General features: G+C 43.2%; 3 protein-coding genes across 4 annotated transcripts in view; 1 reads left to right on the forward strand and 2 right to left on the reverse strand.

The window, feature by feature from the left end:
- Positions 1 to 3600, forward strand: part of LOC109431184 (transient receptor potential channel pyrexia) — a 31317-nt gene extending 27717 nt beyond the window's left edge. The window contains exons 4-6 of the mRNA XM_029854863.2: positions 42 to 1248; positions 1308 to 1946; positions 3208 to 3600. Coding sequence (XP_029710723.2) covers positions 42 to 1248; positions 1308 to 1946; positions 3208 to 3561 — 2200 coding nt within the window. The 3' untranslated portion in view covers positions 3562 to 3600. The remainder of the gene's footprint in view (positions 1 to 41; positions 1249 to 1307; positions 1947 to 3207) is intronic.
- Positions 1 to 24398, reverse strand: part of LOC109431185 (ubiquinone biosynthesis monooxygenase COQ6, mitochondrial) — a 104713-nt gene that overhangs the window by 74854 nt on the left and 5461 nt on the right. The gene's annotated exons all lie outside the window — the stretch shown is intronic.
- Positions 10876 to 17356, reverse strand: LOC134284826 (uncharacterized). The gene is made up of 2 exons (XM_062844150.1): positions 15855 to 17356; positions 10876 to 15112 (listed from the first exon to the last, which is right to left on the reverse strand). Exon 2 carries the CDS (start codon positions 15103 to 15105, stop codon positions 13651 to 13653), a length of 1455 nt encoding a protein of 484 aa, XP_062700134.1. The 5' UTR covers positions 15106 to 15112; positions 15855 to 17356; the 3' UTR covers positions 10876 to 13650.

Here is a 24398-nt window from a genome sequence, read left to right on the forward strand (position 1 = left end):
TATCTACGTAACATCCTGACTTACCCCGTCCCGTTTTCCAGCTGCGGAAGTATCGAAAGCATCGCCCTTCTCCTGGCCAAGGGCGTCGACATCAACGCCGGTATCGAGAAACATTCCGCCCTGCACTACGCCGTCCAGCGGAACAGCAAACAGTGCGTTGAGTTCCTACTCAAGAACGGTGCCAACCCCAACACTCCCCAAGTTTACACGCAGACTCCGCTGCACGTGGCCGCTGCCAACGGGTTCGTAGAATGCATGGACCTCCTCCTAAACTACGGAGCCGACGCACGATCGCAATATGGCCAGAAAAAGATCACCTCTCTCCATCTAGCAGCCTCGGAAAACTACCTGGACTGCGTCAAGTTACTTATCGCCGCCGGTGCGGACATCGACGCCCGCAACCGCGATCAGCAAACTCCTCTCCACCTAGCCTGTCTATCCCAATGTCACGAGACCGTCACCTACCTGATCAGTCGCAACGCGGACGTCCACGCAATCTACCGCGACGGTCGAACAGCTCTGCACGCGTCCATCGTCAAGGAGTCCCGCTTCTGGGACTGCACTCTCAGTCTGCTCAAAGCCAAGGTCGACGTCAACCGGGCGGACAACTTCGGCTACACTCCCCTGCACATCGCCGCCCTGAACGAGTTCAGCAGCTGCGCCTTTCTACTCATAGAATACGGCGCAGACATCACCGCACGAACCAACGGCGGAGTCTCGGCCCTGTCCTTCATCATCCGACGCACCCCGGAGATCATCCCCAAGTACATCGACAAGCTGGACACGGCCATCAGCGTCAACAGCATCCACGAGATCGGCGACGTGGACTGCGAAATCCGTCTGGACTTCCGACCCCTCGTCCCGAACAACGATCGAGGCGAGACGGAACTTCTACTTGCCTTCATCGAAGTCGGGCAGCGGCGCATCCTGAAGCACCCCCTTTGTGAAACCTTTCTCCTCCTCAAGTGGAGACGAATACGGAAGTTTTTCCTGTTCAGCTTGTTCTACCACGGACTGTTCGTCCTGCTGTTCACCGCGTACGTGCTCGGAGTGTACGTCAAGGACTGCCGGGTACGATCGTGCCGAATGGCCGCGTACGTTCCCATCGTCGGCTACAGCGTGATCTTCCTCAACGTGATCCTGATGACGAAGGAAATCTTCCAGATGATGCACGGCTTCCTCGGGTACATCCGCTACTGGGAAAACTGGTTGCAGTGGAGCATTGTCATCGGGATATTTCTGTGTACGGTGAGTTAACGTTACCTCAGATAGTGTCCAAGAACCCTACCGTCTCCGTTCCATTCCAGCAAAACCCATCCGGGGAGATCAGCGACGTGCCGACCTGGCAGCATCACGTGGCGGCGATCGTGATCTTCCTGGCCTGGCTCGAGCTGATGATGCTCGTCGGACGATTCCCGGTGTTCGGCCTCTACGTCCAGATGTTCACCACCGTGGCGGTCAACTTCTCCAAGTTCCTGATGGCCTACTGCTGCCTGCTGGTGGCCTTCGGGTTGAGCTTCTGCGTCCTCTTCCCGAACTACATCTCGTTCAAGCGGATCCTCCGCGGTCTGCTCAAAACCATCGTCATGATGGCCGGCGAACTGGAGTTCGAAGACATCTTCTACGGAGAGAACATCAAGATCCTATATCCGGGGACGGCCCACGGGATGTTCCTGGCATTTGTACTGCTGGTGACGGTAATCCTGACCAATCTGCTGGTCGGTTTGGCCGTCAGCGATATCCAAGGGCTGCAACAGTCGGCCGGGTTGGACCGGTTGTCCCGGCAGGCGGAGCTGATTTCACGGCTCGAGGGACTGATGTTCTCGAGGATTCTACGCAAGGCCCCGATTCGGCTGTGGGTCATATTCCAGAAGATCGCTTTGCTGAAGACGTCTCGGCTGCGGTTGCACTTTCGGGTGAAGCCGAATGATCCTCGGGAGAAGCGGGTGAGTTTTGATACTTCATGGTCTTCAGATATTCAAGGCTTTGTCGATGATTTCTCAGTTATTCCCGAGAACATCGTGCTAGAAGTTCTGGACTTATCTGGGAAATTCTGAAAACTTAAATAAAAAGAAAATCGCGTTAAGTACTGTTCCTTTGAATTCCACTAAGAATTTGCATCCTTTGACAGATACGTATTTCGACCTCAACTGTAAGGTCGTCTTCAGTGTCTTGTACTTGACTCGACTCGAGTCAAGTCAAGACACTGAAGACGACCTTACAGTTGAGGTCGAAATACGTATCTGTCAAAGCGTCAAAGGATGCAAATTCTTAGTGGAATTCAAAGGAACAGTACTTAACGCGATTTTCTTTTTATTTACAGATATTCCCCTAACAAGCCCAGGTTAATCATCATCTGAAAACTTGTCTAACACTAGTCTGACAAGTTCCGAGGATTCGTCTGATGCATTCCCAGAACTTGTCTGTGCAATTCCGAAGACTTGTCGGGCAGATTCTGAGGACTTATTTGATAAGTTTTGAAACCTTGGCTGTTAAGCTGTTGTGTTTGCAAGGTTTCAAGGACTAGTCTAACAAATCCCAAGGACTTATCTGACTAGGCCTTAAGACTTTTCTACAAACTTCCGGGACTTATTTGTTATTTGAAGGACTTACCCGATCTAGCATCCAAGTTCTGGAACCTCGTTAGTCAGATTTCTAAGAATTGTCTAACAAGATCCGAGGACTTGTCTATTATGTGCCGATGGTTCATCTGAGGATTTTCTGAGGACTTGTCTGGCAGGTTCTGAGGACTTGTTTGATAGGCCTTGCATGTCATATTTTGAAGACTTGTTATTTAGGTTTCGAGGACTTGTCTACCGAATCCACAGGCCTTGCCTGGAACGTTTTGAAGTCTTATCTGGCAAGTTTGGAGATTCAGTCTACAAACTTCCGAGGATTTGTTTTGTGATTTCTGAAACGTTATCTGCCAAGTTCCGACGACTTGTCTTTCCTTTTGAGTTTTCTGGCAAATTCTGAGGATTTATTATCTAACTTCTGTGGACTCCTCTTGCAAGCTATGAGGACTTGTTTGTAAGTTCTGAAAGATAACCCAATGAATCTTAGGTAGACATTTTAGGTATTAGAGGTTTTAGAACTCTTAGAAGAGTTTTAATTCTTTGTGATTCGTCCAGATATTTACAAGCACAATGTTGAGCTAGTAGAACATCGTGACCTGAGCATGAATTTGACTCAACTTCCATCTTCCAGATCCCCAAGGAGCTCATCACCTCAATCTACAAGTTGGTGGCCGAGCGCCGCGAGCGAAACCAATCGATCAAGCGGAAACAAACCTACCGGAACCTGCGGGCATTCCAGGAGTTTGTGGACGAGGACGCCCAAGTCACCCTTCGGAGGCAGCGTTTCCGGAACTGTAAAAATCGGACCGTTTCGGAGAATCCCTACCTGACGACGGCCGCCAACCGTGCCAGTCAGTTCAATGGCCCGCGAACGTCCGGCGTTCAGTGGAAGGCCATCGAGGATACCCAGAAGCAGATACTTAAGAAGCTGGACGAGTTGGGCAAGGAAATTGATTGTCTTAACTCGCGGATTAAGAAGGTTTAGGTATGTTTAGTAAAGAAATAAAGTTCAGATTTGTACTAAGCTAAGTTGTTTCCGTTGAACTCCGACATCCTGTTCTCAAGTCCTGCATTTTGAACTTGTTCGTCAGTTACTACTTCTAAATCTCCTCTCAGCGCTCGTTGTTCGTAAGGATAAGTGATATCACAGAGTAAACTCGGCTGATCGGTTAGAAGAGCTGTCCCGACTCGTGTGTGCGCAAGCTTTTCAGGATCACGATTACTGCAATAACTGCTGACCAAACTTACCGCATGGCTGATGTCCGATCTTGAACACTGCGCAACGATTTGAAGTCCATCGAGTAGCTCTCGGAATGGTACACCTTTCATCTTTTCGTCTTCTTCTTATTCTTCTTCTTCATTTGTAGGACACATTTCCTTTGTAAGCCGCTGGTTCACATCGAGGGGAGTAGGAGCAATATTAGAATCGATCAAGTTGAACTTCTTCAACAGCTGGTCGATATAGTGTTCCAGGTCAATTGCCACGACGCCGTCCGACCTGGTCACCCGAAGCCCTAACACCTGTTTAACTGGCCCCAAGTCCTTTATTTCGAACTCGGGGCTTAGCTGTTGCTTAATACTGGCCACTACCCGCCGATCCTTCAAAAAAATGAGGGAATCGGCCACGTATGTATATGGCTATAATCGAACTTCGACCGCATAAACCCCCATCTGCTTGAGCTTCGTGTCCAACTTCCTGTTACACATTCTGCTGCTCTGCTTCAGGCCGTATAGAACTTTCTGCAGCTTGCAGACTTTCGTTGGTGCCCTGTCGTCGAGAAATCCTTATGGCTTCTCCATGAATCTGGCCTGTGGGAACGCAGTCCCCGCGTCCATTAGTTGCACTTCGAGGTCCAGCTTCGCCGCTAATGCAAAGCAATGATGCAACGCACTACTGCATAATGGACGACGGGAGAATACGTGTCCTGGCAGTCCACTCCTTTGACATGCGAATAGCCCTTGATCACCAGTCGTGCCTTCTACCGTTCGATGGAACCATCTGTGTTCGTCTTGATGTTGAAGACACAGTGAGTTGTTCCTCAACGCCTTTCGTCCCGGAGCTAGGTTGGCCAGGCGCAGTTGTCACTCAACGCACGGATCTCGCTTTCCATAGCGGCAATCCACCGATCACCATCAGGTCTTCAACGGTCTCTGTCTCGTCTCGATTCTGTGGACAACATGCCTCGGAAAGTTTGCTGTTGGTCACAGATTTGTGTCCCAGTCATTGTGCTCAGAAACCAGACCAACATCTTCATCTTTGGGATATGACGGGAGCGCGATGCTTCTTAAAAGCTGCTGGCATCGTCGCATTCGGCTGCCACAATCCTGTGAAGAGACAAGTTTCTGAGGCTGGACACTGTATGTGACCTTATAATCAGAATACTTGTCTGGTCGATGGCGCTCCCTCTCGTTGCGCCTCGGAGTAGGATAACCCCAGTCCCGAGTTGGATGCCGGTAGCACAGATGGTTGTACTGCTTCTTTCCCCAAACAATTTGCTTTCAAATCTTCAACTGCATCCGGCTCCAGTTCCATATCCATGACTTCAACGACCTCAGCTGGGTTAGTCTGAACCGAGTCACTCTGCAAGATCCCACCGGCATCTTTGCAGTACGGTGATACTTTCACTTCAGCATGGCTGGCTTGGCAGACCTCCGATAGTTTTATGATGTCCCTGCTAACGAAAACTTGCATTGTCACCGGATCAGACACTCTGTATCCCTTGGTATATTCCGCGTAGCCAACCAGAACGCAAGGAATGGATTTTGCGTCCCTTTTCGTCCTTTTAACGCTTTTCTTAAGAAAATTTTGGAACTGCTGGCCTACATAGGGTGACAATGGGTATTGTGCAGCTTGAATCTGTTGCTGGCAAACGGGGTGCGTCCCAGAGATGACTGATGTTTTGTTAGACGTTTGCGAAGCAAGGCTGACTTGATCGTTTTGTTTTTCCTTTTTAATTGTAGATGTTGGTTCATCAGTGGTTTGCAGTGCTGCTCACACCGGGTGATAGGATAATGTGGATTCACTATCACACATCCACCCTCTTCTCAGGAATGAAAATGAAAAGGGCATATTGATATTTAATATTTTTCAACTCATCACACATCCACCCTTTTTCATGGAATTTAAACGTTTTATATTCTTGTAGGGGAGAAAATTCATTGAGAAAAAATATCTTCAACACAATAGTATTTGCTTTCTTTATTGCCTTTTCTCGTAAATAACCTTCACTGCACTAAATCCCAATCCTTTGAGAGCAGATTACAGTACAACCGTATCATTTTAAACAAATGCTAACAATGCCATACGCATGTATTTGGCATACACAATTAACACGTAAAAAACATGATGCTTAAAAACTACTGATACAGTCGCTATTGTTCAAACAGATAGCGTCATTGCAGACTTGTTCTTCCTCTTCCATATAAGAACGAACGTATTCGTAAGAAAGATAAAGATGCCCTCAACTGCTAAATTTGTACTTAAAAATGGGGCCATATTCATACTTCCGATGAGTTTTTTTTTCAACTTTCATAACAGATATTTATTACGATGCATCAAACTATCGGTAATAAAAATAAAAAATAAAATCCTGGATCCACTGCCTTGCCTAATTTGATTCCAATGTAACAACTGCACTTTGAGTTTAATTGGAAGCTAAAATTTTGGCCTACATGAACTCACACTTCGATACAACTTGCCCGATCATGAACTATGAAGTTGAGACTGCAACTTACATGCGCTAGACAAGACTCCAAGCAGAAACACTAACGATTGAAAAAAATGGCTCCGTTGGTAGCTCTGAGACAAACTCTTAACGAAAAACTAATAAAACGAATAAATAATTCAACAAATATTTACAACAGTAATCAAAATAAACATCATATATAATCGTATTGGTAACTACACATTGATTTGTCATTCCTTAAGCATTGTTTGGTATTCAGTGCGAATTGCTAAAATTTTAGATAAAAAAAGACAAACAAATCCTTTGAAAAATCATATTCATTGTTATTCCAGTCATTCAATTCCACTTTAACTGCTCTATCATTTCTGAACACTTGATCAAGCAGTACGCCCTCCTTTAGTTTGTCACATCTATTTATTTCGATATATTTAGGAGAAAATCCATGCAGTTTTACTTAGAGACTATACTAATGTATATTTAGCCATGTTGAAATGCATTTTCCTACGCAGTTGATAGAAAACATCCCTCATAGAAAAATATGATACTACGTGCTTAACAACCCTTTCGGGCTATCATCTTGACCAGGCCTGCTAAATATCAGTGTCAATGCCTATTTTTCAGCCATTTAGGATGGAGACGAACCAGCCAAGGGCTGAAAGTCTCTTTAATAAAGACAAATCAATCAATATTTTTCAGCCGAAAATGAATGATTGCGGTGATCGTTTTCAGTTCCTCGATGTGAGAACTGACAGAGTCCGAGAGCTCCATTCGTGAGCGACCCAACAAGGTAAATTTCCAACCATCCACACACTACTCATGCTGACAGGCCATTCGTCTCAAGTGGTGGCTTGTGAGAGTGAGTGCCCTATACGCTACCACAGGTGAAAACACTCAACTACAGAAAATTGAATGGAAATTTAGCCCTGTCAGCTCTCGCTTTCAGCACGCTGCGTGCGAGTGTGAGTACCTATTTCATTTCGACCTATGTTGCTGATCGGAAAGCAACATTCACAGGAAAACCAAATCGAAGAAAATGAAACAAGCAAAATATCGCTATCATAAAGGCCTGTCGAAAAATTGCAGCACTGATCTTGACCATACACAGAATAATACAATCATTCACCCAATCGCCTATGTATAATACATTTTTATTAGGGACTAGCTGTCCCGGCAAACTTTGTCTTGCCGTCTTGTGGTGGTTTGACAACTGTTGAGCTCAAAATAGCACCGCACTCTAGATTGATTTCATTTCGGTCGTGTTGATTTCCTTTCCAGCTCATAGAAAATCAGTTCTTTTTCAATTTTGTTACTTTTCTAGCTGATTTTCGTAGCTTTTTGTACATATAAACACAGCCACCACGAATACAAACCGAACCGTGCAAGAGTCATCCTGATCGGTTTAGCCGTGCTTGAGTTTTGTTGCCTCAAAGGGACTTCAAACTCATTTTTATATATATAGATGAATTCGCCGACAAAGGACTCCTCAAATGGTCTCAGTCTGTTGAACAGAACACGCGATAGTATCTTATACGCCGTGAAACAAAAAAAAACCGTCACAATTCCTCTGTATATTTCCTTATGTATGTATCGAGGCTATAATTTTCTCCAAAAAAATCTTGTTTAATCAAAGTTGTGTACAACCAGATGTAGTGAAAACTGCTTTCGCTTTCATTATTTAGTGCTAATGCGCGAGCATCTGGACGTCTTAAACTTTATTTTTAGTCGCCAAGAGACTTTTTTTCTTGTCTCCAAGAGACAATTTCAAGGGTGCGGTCATCCGGACGCGCTGTGGGCCTATTCCTTTTTTCGCCAAGATACAATTTCAAGGGTGCGGTCCGGATACGCTGTCGACGTTTTTTTTTCATTGTCGCCAAGAGACAATCACAAGAGTGCGGTCATCCGGACACGCTGTGGACTATTTTTTTTTAATTATTTTTGCCAAGAGACAATTACAAGGGTGCGGTCATCCGGACACGCTGTGGACTATTCTTTTGTTATTGTCGCCATGAGACAATTACAAGGGTGCGGTCATCCGGACACGCTGTGGACTATTCTTTTGTTATTGTCGCCATGAGACAATTAAAAAGGTGCGGTCATCCGGACACGCTGTGGGCTATTCTTTTGTTATTGTCGCTACGAGACAATTACAAAGGTGCGGTCATCCGGACGCGCTGTGGTCTAGGGTGCGGTCATCCGGACACGCTGTGGACTATTCTTTTGTTATTGTCGCCATGAGACAATTACAAGAGTGCGGTCATCCGGACACGCTGTGGACTATTCTTTTGTTATTGTCGCCATGAGACAATTACAAGGGTGCGGTCATCCGGACACGCTGTGGACTATTATTTTGTTATTGTCGCCATGAGACAATTAAAAAGGTGCGGTCATCCGGACACGCTGTGGACTATTTTTTTGTTATTGTCGCTACGAGACAATTACAAAGGTGCGGTCATCCGGACGCGCTGTGGTCTAGGGTGCGGTCATCCGGACACGCTGTGGACTATTCTTTTGTTATTGTCGCCATGAGACAATTACAAGAGTGCGGTTATCCGGACACGCTGTGGACTATTCTTTTGTTATTGTCGCCATGAGACAATTACAAGGGTGCGGTCATCCGGACACGCTGTGGACTATTATTTTGTTATTGTCGCTACGAGACAATTACAAGGGTGCGGTCATCCGGACACGCTGTGGACTATTCTTTTGTTATTGTCGCCATGAGACAATTACAAGGGTGCGGTCATCCGGACACGCTGTGGACTATTATTTTGTTATTGTCGCCATGAGACAATTAAAAAGGTGCGGTCATCCGGACACGCTGTGGGCTATTCTTTTGTTATTGTCGCTACGAGACAATTACAAGGGTGCAGTCATCCGGACGCGCTGTGGTCTAGGGTGCGGTCATCCGGACACGCTGTGGACTATTCTTTTGTTATTGTCGCCATGAGACAATTACAAGGGTGCGGTCATCCGGACACGCTGTGGACTATTATTTTGTTATTGTCGCCATGAGACAATTAAAAAGGTGCGGTCATCCGGACACGCTGTGGACTATTTTTTTGTTATTGTCGCTACGAGACAATTACAAAGGTGCGGTCATCCGGACGCGCTGTGGACTATTCTTTTGTTATTGTCGCCATGAGACAATTACAAGAGTGCGGTCATCCGGACACGCTGTGGACTAGGGTGCGGTCATCCGGACACGCTGTGGACTATTCTTTTGTTATTGTCGCCATGAGACAATTACAAGGGTGCGGTCATCCGGACACGCTGTGGACTATTATTTTGTTATTGTCGCCATGAGACAATTAAAAAGGTGCGGTCATCCGGACACGCTGTGGACTATTTTTTTGTTATTGTCGCTACGAGACAATTACAAAGGTGCGGTCATCCGGACGCGCTGTGGACTATTCTTTTGTTATTGTCGCCATGAGACAATTACAAGAGTGCGGTCATCCGGACACGCTGTGGACTAGGGTGCGGTCATCCGGACACGCTGTGGACTATTCTTTTGTTATTGTCGCCATGAGACAATTACAAGAGTGCGGTCATCCGGACACGCTGTGGACTATTCTTTTGTTATTGTCGCCATGAGACAATTACAAGGGTGCGGTCATCCGGACACGCTGTGGACTATTCTTTTGTTATTGCCGCCATGAGACAATTACAAGGGTGCGGTCATCCGGACACGCTGTGGACTATTATTTTGTTATTGTCGCCATGAGACAATTAAAAAGGTGCAGTCATCCGGACACGCTGTGGACTATTTTTTTGTTATTGTCGCCATGAGACAATTACAAGAGTGCGGTCATCCGGACACGCTGTGGACTAGGGTGCGGTCATCCGGACACGCTGTGGACTATAGGGTGCGGTCATCCGGACACGCTGTGGACTGAGGGTGCGGTCATCCGAACACGCTGTGAACTAGGGTGCGGTCATCCGGACTCGCTGTGGACTAAGGGTGCGGTCATCCGGTTACGCCGTGGACTAGGGTGCGGTCATCCGGACACGTTGTGCTGTGAACATGTCATTGCATTTTAAAAAGAACAACTCTATCGCTACTATTTCATTCAATGTTATTAGTTATGGTATCAGTATCTGAACCAACTTCATGCAACTTCATTAGATGAAAAAAAAAAGGCGTTCCAACAAAATCTAAGTCATGTGCAGATCACAAAATATGTATGCGCTGCCTTTTTTTTTCAGGATAACAAAACAAGTACTGTTTTTTAAGATCCTCTTCTTAGAAAGCATGCTGTTCAAAGATCAAAATCTTTGGGAAGATCAATCCCGGGATGTGTCAATCACTCGAAATGAACAATTGAAATTGTATTTTTTCTCCATCCAATCTCCATTATTCAAAATCAAGGGATTAACGTTAAATTGTTTAAGAATACTGAGATGCCCAATAAGGTCACCTTCCAAGAGGTTCACAGATCTCTTGATCCTTAGCGCACACTTTTCAGCTTCTAGTTGCAGAAATTGATGCAATGGTAGCAAGCAAAGCAAAGCATCCAATGCTTTGGTTGGTGTACTCCTCATTGCACCAGTTATTGAAAAAGTTGCTAATCTCTGAAGCTTTTCTAGCTTTTTTTGAGCCCCTTTTTCTTCAGTTTTTCTCCACCATACCAATGAAGCGTAGGTTACCCTGGGTCTCACAATTGCCGTATAGATCCAATGGATCATTTTTGGCTTTAATCCCCATAGCCTACCAAAAGTTCTTTTACTTATCCATAGAGCATTTGTCGCTTTGGTAATTGCTTGCTCTAGATGAAAGTTCCAGCTTAGCTTGCTGTCAAGGTATACCCCAAGGTATTTAACTGTATGTGAAAGTTCCAGAAGTGTACCTTTCAATATAATATCTTTTATTACATATTTTCTCTTTCGCGTGAATGGTACAATAGTGGTTTTAGAAGGGTTTATGTTTAGTCCTTCCCTATCACACCACGAAGAGACAAAATTTAAAGCACTTTGCATTCTGCTAGTGACGATACAATCATATTTGCCTCGAACTAATATGACTATATCGTCTGCGAAGCCAATAACTTCGAATCCCTGAGATTCTAAATTTTTGAGAAGATCATCAACTATTAAAGACCACAATAGAGGTGATAGTACGCCTTCTTGTGGGCACCCTTTTACTGCTTTAATACTAATAAAAGAGTTTCCAAGGTTTGCTGATATCTCTCTCTTAGATAACATCTCGCTAACCCAATCTATGATGCATTTGTCAAAATTACGATTTGTCATTGCAGATATCATTGAGTTATGAGATGAGTTGTTAAATGCTCCCTCAATGTCAAGGAAAGCCGCAAGTGAAATTTCTTTTGCTCCCAAAGATCTTTCTAGTTTTGTAACAACTGCATGTAACGCTGTTACTGATGATTTGCCTTCCTGACATGCAAACTGCAGGACATTGCAGGGCCCATATAGCCGAGGCGGTAAACGCACGGGTATTCAGCATGACCATGCTGAGGGTGACGGGTTCGATTCCCGGTCGGTCCAGGATCTTTTCGTAAAGGAAATTTCCTTGACTTCCTTGGGCATAGAGTATCTTCGTGCCTGCCACACGATATACATATGCAAAATGGTCATTGGCAGAGGAAGCTCTCAGTTAATAACTGTGGAAGTGCTCATAGAACACTAAGCTGAGAAGCAGGCTTTGTCCCAGTGAGGACGTTACGCCAAGAAGAGAGAGAGAGACATGCAAACTGATATTTGCTGAGAGGAATTTTGGCCATATATGATGATTTTACGTATTCATCAATAATTTTTTCCATAGTTTTAAGCAGAACTGACGATAAGCTTATCGGCCTGAAGGATTTTGGTGAGGTTTTATCCTTTTTATTTGCCTTTGGGATAAAAGTTACCCGCACTTTTCGCCAATCTTCTGGAATGTAGCCTAATGCTAAACTTGTTTGAAAAAGTTTTGTTAATATGGGTGTTAAAATCGCCTTACCCTTCTGCAGTAGTACAGGAAAAATTCCATCTCTACCTGGCGATTTGAAGGGTTCAAAGGTGTCAATCGTGAATTCACATTGAAAATTTTTTCGGCCAAGGTAGAGGCATTTGTCCTGGATCTTTCTTGCCCAGTCGTTTCATTCATTGTTGTATGACTGATCGTCCTGGTATTACAGATGCCAGTTCCTAATGCAGATGTACTTTGGTCTTCATTTGAATTAATAATAGAATAGGGGAAGTGAGTTCTCATCATTAGTTCTAAAGTTTCATTAGCAGTTGTAGTGAAAGAACCATCTTCTTTCTTTAAAGTACCCAGCCCATTAGAGTGATCTTTAGCAAGGATTTTTTGCAACCTTGCGGTTGCAGGAGTATTTTCAATGTTTTCACATGTATGCCTCCAGTGTATCCTTTGCGATCTTCGTATTTCTTTATTATAAGAAGTGAGGGTTTCTTTATATTGAGCCCACTGTTGTGTTCGTTTCGCCCAGTTAAAGAGTTTCCTGGTCTTTTTACGAAGTTTTTGTAATTTGTTGTTCCACCATGGTACATCTCTATTTGTAGACTGTTCCTTGACGGCGCAACTCTTATTAAATGCACGCATAATCAAATTTGAAAATTGTTTTGAGGTTTCCTCAAACGATTCAATAGTGTTTGTGTTAATTGCTAACGTGCTATCCAGTGCTGCTAGCTCTATATTATACATATCCCAGTTTGTCTTTCTGGGATCTCTAATGGTTTGTATGAGTTGTTGACCAGCATCATATTCAAACAATATTTGCTTGTGATCAGATAACGATATTTCGTCTGACACATGCCAATTTTTGATCTTATCTGTGATAGTTGGACTACACAAAGTTAAATCAAGAACTTCTCCTCTATTAATATTCATAAAAGTTGGGACATTTCCTCTGTTGCATACATCTATGTTATTGTTGGAAATATATTCTAAAAGGTACTCACCTCTGTAGTTGATGTCCGTGCTTCCCCATACAGTGTGATGGGCATTTGCATCACATCCTATTATAAATGCCTTATTTTGCCGTCTGCAGTATTTGACAAACGCCGCTACTTCTGGTGGAGGCACCTCTCCCAGGTCTCCAGGAAAATAAGTAGATGCAATGCAAATTTCTGTTTTCCCGTGAGTTGTTGGTACCTCCAACATAACTGCAACGATGTCCTTATTTATGAATTCTGTAATTGGAACTATTTTTAAATTTCCCTTTACTAAAATTGCAGCTCTTGGAACGAGCTGCCCATTATCGTAAATCAACTTACCAGAAGTTGTAGGAATTCCTAGTATCCTACTCTTATTTGCCCACGGCTCCTGGATGAAGGCAACATCCAGTTTGCTCTCAGTGAACCTTTTACAAAGTATAGCGGTTGCTCCCTTTGCATGGTGAAGGTTCACTTGGACGAATTTTATATTTTTAGGGTTGAATTTGATCTGGTTCACCGCTTAGTCGGGGATTTAATGCTGCCCCAACATTGGTTCTGCGGCTACCTTTACTTGAACACTTCGCTCCTTGGATTTTCAGGTCTCTGTATCCTAGTGCTGATTCTTCGTTTTTCGTTGTGTTTGTATTTTTTTCGATACCGATACTTGTAGCGTGGCCAGAGTTTTTAGGGATTTTTTGTGCTCTCTTAACACCACTGGGTCCTGGGATTTGAGCACTTTGATCTACGACCATTATGCCATCTCCAGTACTTGTATGGGTCTTGTGAGAATCACAACCATCCCGTAGCTCTGGTCTTTCACTACTGCCTTCCTCATTCCTCTTTTGATATTTTTTCCTGAGGTTAGCATATCCGAATTTGAAGTCCAAACTAAAATCACTTTTTTTGATGGAGTTCAGAGATCCTCCGTCAACTGTGAAAACTAGTTCAACATGTTGGTTTTTAACGTTACGTTGGAGTACCCTCCACGTATCGACAGCCAACCCATCATTTTGGCTCTCTAATAGAGCCAGAATCTCTTCGTTGGAGTCTTCTGCACTCAATGGAAAGAAACCAATAAGTATCTCTGGACGGGGGATATCCTTTTCTTCCACCGCTAAAAGCTCCGCCCCTGCCCAGGGATTAACTGAAGGAATAATGCTTTTTAACCAGTCTGCAGTTTCTTGATTTTTGCAAACGATGATTAAATAGCCTGACTTGAGCACACAATTGCCAAATTTAGGTTTAAGTAACTCTTTACGTTGGCCTGCCACTTTTTTCCATATATCTTTCTGAATAGCAGTCAGTTGTTCAGTTGAAAGCTCTATATCGGGGTATCCTTTTGGGAGTACCCCCAGCTTTACATAATTCGTGACATCCCGGTATGATGGCTTGATCTTGCCTTCAAATCCCTTTTGGGGTATAGGAAGTCCCGATCTAGCCGCGTCAAGCCGGTTTTGCACATTGCTGCTGGTCACCTGAGGTTTATGGGCACCTCCGTTGTTGCGCGCAATTTTAGCTGGCGTTGGATTGCCGCTGGTATTTGATCCATTCAAGTCCGTATTTCTTTGGCGCTTGGATGAATCGTTAGATGGTATTAAAGCCAAAAGATGAGCATCTTTTCGGCTATACCCACTCTCGACGAGCCTCTTGAAGCGTTTTTGACCCGCTCTTCTTAGTTTAATTTTAGTTGTCCTCTTAATTTCCTGTGTAGAGGTATTTAATTGCACCTCAGGGTTTAGGGGGACCGGAATTGATGGCGGAGAGGATAGCAGGGTGACGTTGATTCCATCTTCGTAGTCGTCATCATCATCGTAGCTATCATCATTATCGGCGCCATCGTTATCGGTGTTGAGGATGGATGAGGAGACGGAGGGTGTTGATTTGCTTTGGAGTTGCAAATCATCTTCCTCATTTTCTCTATCAATCTCCATCTTTGATCCACTCATGATATCGCTAGAACATAAAAAATAGGACGATTGCACGATAAAAGCTTCAATAAATAACAATAAAAAAAATAATAAAAATAAATAAATAAATAAAAATAACTAGCACGAAATATAAGCAACAAACGTCAATTAGTAATTTAGGTATAATAAAGAGAAGAAAAAGGAAGATTAAATAACACAATAATAATTTCTGTAAGTAGAATAACACTTAAATTTGGATTAGATCACACACAAAAAAAATAATAATAAAAAATTAACAAACAGTTGAGTATTTATGTAAGAAGCATTTATCCCCAATCTCCCCCGAGGACTGCAATTTTGCTTTGTTTGCGGTGTATACACACCACCGGCATTGTGAGTGTGTTACTCTCACGTATTGAATTTCAACAGTTCCCCCCGCAGTTCATACAAGTGAACCGAGAAGCACTGAGAAGGCAAAGACACCCGAACGGATTTATTTTGCCGTTAAATTGCTTTTAGGTTTTAATCGTATCAAAACGGCAGCCCAGCAAATTTCGGTACTTGTGGGATATGTGTTGCACTTTTTCGCCACTTGATTTTTTTTTTTATCTGGATTGTTATTCACACCACCTCACTTTCCATACAGATGGTAGCATAACTTGTATGCAAGTTGGGCTTTGTCTTCCACACACACTGCACACTTATATTGTTCCGTCTCATTAGTCGAAACCGCAAGAAACTAAAACTGCTATTTTAGCACACAATTTGCAATTTTGTTGATTACTCACATAAAAGAAGTAATTCTTAGCACTTCGGACTTATGCACTTTAATCACTCGCAAAATTAGGATGCACTTTCACCGCGAAAAATCCGAAAAATTTGGGAGCTGATTTCCAGAACACTTGCGAAGCTAACAGAGTTGCCAGTAAACTGACTGCAAGGGGTTACTTTACGGTATAAAATTAATTTTATAGTGCCGAATTGCAAAAGGTCATTTGAATCTACAAGAATAATTGTATGTGTTTTCGCCATAAATAATAGCATTACATAATCTACTGGGATCCGTCAAGCTCTTGAAATCTACGAGGTCATTCATAGACATTATAGGGCTATTCCAGGTCAGCCAAATTACCTTGGAGTTCAAAACTTTAGGTTTACACTAGTAGCAGTAGCCATATCTGTTACACCAAAACCTCCATTTAGGTAATGGGTTTGGGTTTAGGGGGCGTATCTCAACATTGCGTCCCTCCTCCTCTCCCCCATATACCCTTAACACCACACACTACTTCTTTCCCGTAAACCAGCCTTATACCTAGTCTCAAGTACTCCAACTGATCTGAACACAATCAAATTCCATTTAGGTAACGTTACCTAAATGGAGGGACCTAAATAGATTTTACCTAAATGGATCCTACCTAAATGGAGGTTTGAGTGTATACTGAGTAACGTTGCATAATCAACCGCAGTTACTAAACCAACCTGACATCTACTTGATATTATTATAAACCTTTGGAACATTCAGAGTCGTCCAAACTGTCCTATATTTGTTGGAAATAAAAACAGCAAGTGTGGCTTTGTTGCCTAATCCCAGGCACTGACTGATATCGATACCAGAATATGCCTACAATCCAACACTCGTCCTCATCACATACTCAGATCCGACGTTTCCCGAACCATCATCAGGGCGTTCCTGGGCTCATAACCAGAGTTTAAAATTTTAATTTTCAATGAGTGAAATTCAACGTGAATTTTGAAAATTCTCAACTGAGGGATCAAAATAAAATTCATTTTGGTGAATAAATTTTTCACCTATTCATTCATTTTTCTGTCACTGACAATTTTCATTGAGAAATAAAACTGGACCGTAACTCCCGATTATACTTCCAATCACCTCAAAACTTGTGTATAGTAGTTAATTAGAATATTAATTATGTGCTCTATTTGTCAATTAACTCGGATTGTGCGTCTGTTAACAGAAATAGGACGTTTTACGACGTGCAAAAAAATATTCGTGACAGAGAATTGAATGAAAAAAGAGAGGCATTCAGCTGACAATGAATGTGGCCAAAAACGAATGAAAAAAAGAGAATGTCAATCTTCATTTTCAATCTTCGATTTTTTTACTCTCTGCTCATAACCTGTTGAAAATAAAACAAGGGCGAGATTGCTTGTTCCACTCCGCAGGCACTGACTGATATCGTTACCACACACTAATTTTCATTCACCGAGCTCGGCTGTGCGGATCTCGGTTTCTGAATTTTAACCGAGACTCAGCTAACAAACTAGTAGGTTGCTTGGCAACGAGGCATGTTAGGGGCCGTCCATAAACCACGTGGTCATTTCTTTGGGACTTTTCAACCACCCCCCCCCCTCGCGTGGTCATTTGTCCATACAATACCCCCCCCCCCCCCCTGGACCACGTGGTTTATGGACAGCCCCTTATACTGATTCTCGGCATTTATTAACTGAGATCTCATGAAAACATTTAACTGACTACTCAGCTGTGCAAATCTCGATTTACGTATGAGATTCGGCACTATAAATTAAGTGTGCAGGTCAGGCCTCTCATCATATTTACGTACCAGTTATACCTAGCTCCACTGAGCTGTATGATGCACCTCCAAGGATGTACACTGTGGTGCATAATTGATCGGACAAACGCCGATTTTCATACAAAATGGCCAAGTTTGAGATGCTGTAACTATGGTTTGCGTGTAAATCAAAGGGGTACCGCTGTCCGATCACTTTTGCAATATTTTCAACGCCTTGCCACGCCCAGACCTGTGAACGAAAACATGAAGACACATCCTCGTGAAAAACAAACAAAATCATCAAATCATTTGATTTGTGATCCTGACAAGTGAACAACTGGGAATGAAAAAGGCCACATCTACAAAATTCATCCTTTTTTCAAACGAGCTCATACTTAAATTGCACTACATGGAATACAGAATAAAAAAAACTTGGGTGAATCCGCATAACTACAACACAGAAAATCCTGACATTTTACGCTTTTGCAATATGTGAACGAGAAAATCTTTTCCTTGGAATGCTACTGTCAACTCACATTCAGAGTTGGCATTAATCACAATATTCACGATACACCGAACGCTTTCAACCATTTTCACTTGGCTGTTTAAAACAACATCTGCTACCATGAAAAGTTTCATGCAGAAAAATGCGTCCAAGGAGGGATTAGGTAACGATGACGATTTTTTTTGTCAGTCAATTATCAATTTTATTGAAGTTCGCCAGTTATTACGTAGACTCTCAGGGCTATACAAAACTTGAATAATTCCTCTTTAGACTGTAATTAAACAGGCAGCAATCAATATATTTGCACAAGCCGAACATTTTGAAGTTTCAGAGCTGAATTTTCTAGCTGCCATTAGTAGCACTGACTCAGGAGACAGTATTGTAAAGCGTTAATCACAACACGAAGCGTCAGACCTTCGTAAAGATTGGTCATGTTTCGGACTTTATGAAGCGTAACGAGGCTTTAAACATGACATTCACCAGCGTACTGACAAACCCTGTTACTATTTGTATCGTTTAAATCAAGAATATATGCCCACTATGTGTAAAACACAATTACTACCCAAAACCCGCTTCAAAACAAAATTAAAGTCTCCGTCATGATGCCATTGCGAAAGAACAAGATGACGGTCACAAATATGCATTTCATCTTGCGACAGTAAAAGGGCTATTTTTTTCATATCATTTTTGTTTTCATGTAAAAGGCCTCGACAAATAAGAGCGCTAATTGGGAATAAGGTGGTCGATAAGCTAAAAATACATACTAGCAACTTATTTCTTTTTTTTTTGTTCAATTGCGGCAAATTCCAACAATAACTGGAGAATATGGCAGGGCACTGAAAGCACTGCACACTGACGTACTTCTTGCGTGGGCATTGCCACCAGCACTCACTCATTACCATTGAAGAAAATCTCGGGAGTTAATACGGATAATTTTACTCGGAAAACTATTATCAAACCGCCTCTCAAGCGCATCAAAATCTATGCTACAATGCAAAAGCTGTAAGCTACCGTAAAACTTTGCAATTTGCAAGGCAGTTGACCCTCACGATTCCCAACTCTGCTAGGTTCAATGTTTGAAACATTTCATTAACATGTCCTATGGGTACTACAGTCAATCGTTCAAAAATGCCCATAACCCGCAACACTCACGAGCTGGATGATTCAACAAAATATATTATTGGTTACGCGTGACGGTCAACGATGAGTAATGCCATGCTTACTCACATTCTATTCCTTTTTTTAAATATTTTATTTGCGAATCACAAAAATACGCATCAAAGCAAGCTGTCGCTAGAGCACGACTTACGCACCACAACCGTTTTGCTTTGTTGCTCGAATGACGACACATGGTAACGTCAAACATGCCCGTTAAAGCATGAAAACACGAACACAATTTGCCATTGATACTTGTTTTTTTTCTGGGCTAGTAAGCACATTTCAAAATAACTTACCCCGTTTAACCAATCACACCAACAAATAGTAGTCAGAATGGAAGAATTAAAACTCTTTTACAGGCATGCCTTTCACATGTTTTTTTTTTTTACAAGTTTCTTCACAGCTGATTCTTACGAGTTACACAAGCAGTTGCCTTAGTTTTCACTAACATATCACTACCACCAAAAAAGTGACTCTTCTTTCAAACGAGATTTCGACACTATTCGCACACTTCCAATTACATTTCTCTGTGAACACCACCCCGCTTGCCAACGAACAACTGGTTCCGCTGAAATAGGAACATTTTACAGTGAAAAACCTGGCAGGATCGCCAAATGTGCAGCTTGAATCTGTTGCTGGCAAACGGGGTGCGTCCCAGAGATGACTGATGTTTTGTTAGACGTTTGCGAAGCAAGGCTGACTTGATCGTTTTGTTTTTCCTTTTTAATTGTAGATGTTGGTTCATCAGTGGTTTGCAGTGCTGCTGACACCGGGTGATAGGATAATGTGGATTCACTATCACACAGGTATTATCGGCAGGTTTGTTCTCTTCGTCATGGGGGGTTTTTGTCAGCCAAATTGCCTAAAACTTGGCTATATAATTCAGCTTAGTTGGGAAGGATTTGAGACCAACTCTGAGTTCAATAGGTTGCAAAAAAGCCCCTTAGACGAAGAGAACAAAACGGCCGAGAATAGGTAATTTCACCTACTTCAATCCATTATCAGTTCTCAAGCATTTGATTGTATTTCCTATTTTTTTTTTTTCAACGCGGGCCTTGAATTCTTGAAATGCACTGAATGCATCGGTTTCGGATTTCAGGAAGTACGCAAATGTCAGTTTGATAGCATCGTCGATGAAAGTGATCCAGTACTTGTTGCCGCCGTGCGATGACTTCTCCATCGGTCCACACAGCACATCCTTCGCCCGAGCTCTACTCGATTTGGCACACAGCTCCGCATCGTCGATCCGTGGATTTCGATACGCTGTCGATGTTGAGATGCACCAATCGCCGATGCCACAGTTCTAGGGTTCTAGATTGCCACACGGTTGTGCAAGGAACGTTTCATTCTGCTCAAAAAGATCAGGTCTGTATCTTCTCTTTGCTGTGGCAATGACGTTGCCTGTTGACTCGTGTTCAACTTCACACGCTTTGGAGGTAAACATGACTCAATACTGTTTCTTCCAAATCTCGCTCGCAGACATGCGAGATCTGGAACGCATAAAACGTTAGTGATATCGAGATCAGTGTACGCACCTTCTGCACTAGCGGTAAGCTTCAAACTTCCAGGGCTGACTGCGATCGACACATGTTGCGTCCTGCTCCAGAATCCGGGATCCAGCTCTCCTTCTGCTATACCGACGTATGCAGTACCAGTAACGTCACCTGCTTGTGTGACGGCCAGAGCCTCCGACGACCTTCGACTTCTGTGGGCAATCAGATGCGAAATGGCCTACCGTTTGGCTTCTGCTTCTTGTTGCCTTGTCTGTTGCGTAACAGCAACGCTCCGGCAGAATGTCCAAATCTTTCATCTCTTTCGCAAGTCACATCTTGCAGGATCTTAGACTTGACTACATCTGCCGTTAATTGGACTCCAGAGGCGTCGAACCCGATGATCATGGCCTCGGTAAACCCATGAGCAGGATCAGCGAAAGCCACTCGTCTTCCAACTTGAACCCGATTCCATGTGGCTTGCGGACATTATCTCGTCAAATTACTCTTCCACCGACGAACAATCTTCTAATTTCAAACGTGGCAGTTTGCGTAGCAGGTTGATCTTCCGCGTCCGCGTTCTCCGGAACGACTGGTATTGTTTCTTCTGTCTTGAAAGATCTTCTAAATCTTGAGTGTAAGAAAAATCTTCGACTTGTTGATCGGCCGTTTCTATGGTTACTCGTACTACGGCCCATAACCTGATAGTAGAGTAAACTCGATAAAGCAACAGTTGCATGTCTTCTGGAACTCCAGGAATACGTAACCGCTGACAGATTGCCTCGTCTCCGGATTGTTCGCCCAGTCGGCGTCGCAGTATCCAGAAAACGCTGGATCCGCATCTTTACTGTAAGTCAGCTTGCACTGCTTACATCGCAAAATCCTCTTGGCCGCTGTCCAGTGTGGAAGGCATCGCTTCAGAACGAACTTACCACGCTTACCGCGTAACTGATGCATGGCCTTGTGCACTGTGTGAAGATCCCCAATGAGCGAAAAAGAACTTCCATCATCCTTTCACGTTTCCCCTCATTTCGTGGGCTCATTACCTTCAACAACCGCTGGTTTGCAGCCAGCGATACTGGATTGCAATATACGATATTGAATTTCTCGAGAAATTTCTCGATGTACCGCTTATGGTCGATGGAAACAGCATCGTCGGTTCTGGTAACACGGTGCTTCATCCGGAATTCGTCGCACAACTGCTGCTTCACATCGTCGACCATATCTTGATCGTCGGAGAACAAAAAAAGTCGTCAACGTAGACCGCCATGATGATGATCTTGCCACTTTCCATCCTATAATACACGCATGTGCCGTACTTCGAGCGCTTCAGTCCCACCCGCTTTAGCTTCTGGTCCAGCTTCCAAGCTCTGCTGGCCTGTTTGAGGCCTTGTTCAGTCGGCATATCTTCCTGGGCTCGGCTTTCCTCCGGTTGCTCCATGTATATCTCCTCACCGTCCAGATCACCTTGGAGGAACGCCGTAACAGCGTCCATCTGGACAACAATGAGATTCAGCTGCACGGCCAGCGCAAGGAGGTGTCGAATGGTAGCATAGCGGTCAACGGGAGAATACGTCTCGCTGTAGTCCACTCCATTCACTTGCGAAAATCCTTTCATCACAAGTTCTGGCTTGTGGTCAAAATTTCATCCACGTTCTCCTCCGCGGAAGAACAGTCCTCGAGTTCCAACCGCATCAACTTTTGCAGCAGGCTGATCTTCCGATATTTCCCGCTGTCCTGGAGAGCGGTCTGAAGGCTGTGCCAAGCTTCTTTGGCTGTCCGGGCATTTTGAACAAAGCTATAATTATACCTCTTGTGGTGTTTCTCTCTTGACAGTTCTGTGTAGGGCTGTTTTGCCCATAAATAATAAAGTGTAACAGATGCTTAACACGGGCGAAAACAAGCTACATCTCTCCTCTGTTCGCCCGGCGATCAGCACTGTCAGTGTGTTGGTGATATCCATTCACCAGGGATGCCAGATGTGAAGACATATCTTCAAATTGAAGACATTTAAAGTTCTGTGAAGACATTTATTTTTGTGAAGACATATGGAAGACATTTCAAATTTTGTGAAGAATTTTGAAGGATTTTGAAAGCTGAAAAATAATATTTATTTATGTTGTTAATCTAAACCATTGATTCAAATCTTGGAATAATTTCAGATGAAATACGATTTAATTTTGTAGATAAAATTTTAAACCTTAAATTTACAAATTTCTAATTTTTCGGTCTTCATATTGGCGGAAATTTTGAAGCAGTTTTTAGTTAAAATACGAAACAAATTAGATGACCACCACTTTATGGACATTTTAGGAAATATGCTGAATTATTGAATTAATTTTTCATCAGCAATTGTTCATAGAGAATAAAATTTTCATCAACAGAATTCCTCTGGGAATACAACTGGGTATTCTCAAATTTTTCAAAATCTCCATTGCTTCTAGAATATCAGCAAGGCTTTTTTTCGCAAATTCTGCACAGAACTTTGTATTAATTTTAAACAAGAAGATTTGTCCAAGCAATTTAAGATTTCTCCAATAGTCCCTCGAGAATCTCTCTAGAAGTTCCATGGGAATTTCTTCAGGATTCCATCAGGAATACCTTCAAAATTTTCTCAGGAACTCTTCCAGGTGCTCCTCGGATATTTCACTGGAGTACCTCAGGAATTCTTTCAGTTCCTTGGGAAATCTTTCAGGAGTTTGCCGATTTTTTTTTCAGTATAGCCTCGGAAATTCCTACAGGAGTTCCTAAGGAATTCAACCTGAAGTTCTTCGGGAATAAGGTGTTCCTCGAGAATTGCATTGGGAATTCTTTCAGCAGTTTCTCGAAAATTCCTCCAGGAGTTCCTCTAGAAATCCTTTCTCGAAAATTTCTCCAGTACTTCCTCGGGAATTCATCCTGGAGTTCCTCGGGAATTTCACCGGGAGTTGCTCGGGAATTCCTTCAGAAGTTCCTCGAGAATTCCTTTAGGTGTTCCTAGAGAACTATTTTAGGAGTTCCTCGGTAATTGCTGTACCACTTCCTCGGAAATTCTTCCAGGAGTTTCTCGGGAATTCCTCCAGAAGTTCCTAGAAGTTCCTAGGGAATTCCTGTGGAGCTCCTTGGAAATTCCTCTACAAGTTCCTCGGGAATTCCTCTTTGGGTTCCTCAGTTAATCCTCCAAGAGTTCCTCGGAAATTCTCCCAGAAGTTTCACGGGATTTTTACCAGGAGTTTCTCTGGAATATATCTTCAAGTTATTCAAGATTTCCTTTAGGTGTTTCTTGAGAATGTTTTTAAGAGTTCCTCAGGAATTCCTACAGGAGTTCCTCGGGAAGTTCTGTATGAATTCCTCGGAATTTTCTCCAGATGTTCCTCGGGAATTTTTCTAGGAATTTGCCATCTACTTCTTCAGGAGTCCCTCAGGAATTCCTTGAGAGTTTCCCTATGAGATCCTCTAGAACTCCCATAGGAATTGCTAGAAAATTCATTGGAAAATTGGTCCATGCATTCCTCGGAGTTCTTCTAGGTGTACTTGGCCATTCCTCCTGGAGTTCATCGGAATTTTTCCCAGGAGTTTTTTGGGGATTCGTCTAGGAGTTACTCGGGTATTCTTTCAGAGTTCCTTGGGAATTTATCCTCTAGTTGCTCGGAAATTCTTCAAGAGATT

The sequence above is a fragment of the Aedes albopictus genome, chromosome 1 (assembly GCF_035046485.1).
Source record: "Aedes albopictus strain Foshan chromosome 1, AalbF5, whole genome shotgun sequence".
Lineage (NCBI taxonomy): Eukaryota > Metazoa > Arthropoda > Insecta > Diptera > Culicidae > Aedes > Aedes albopictus.

Bases quoted from the DNA above. Each gene is read 5' to 3' on its own strand.
- LOC134284826 (XM_062844150.1), bottom strand. From the start codon at position 15,105: ATGAGTGGATCAAAGATGGAGATTGATAGAGAAAATGAGGAAGATGAT.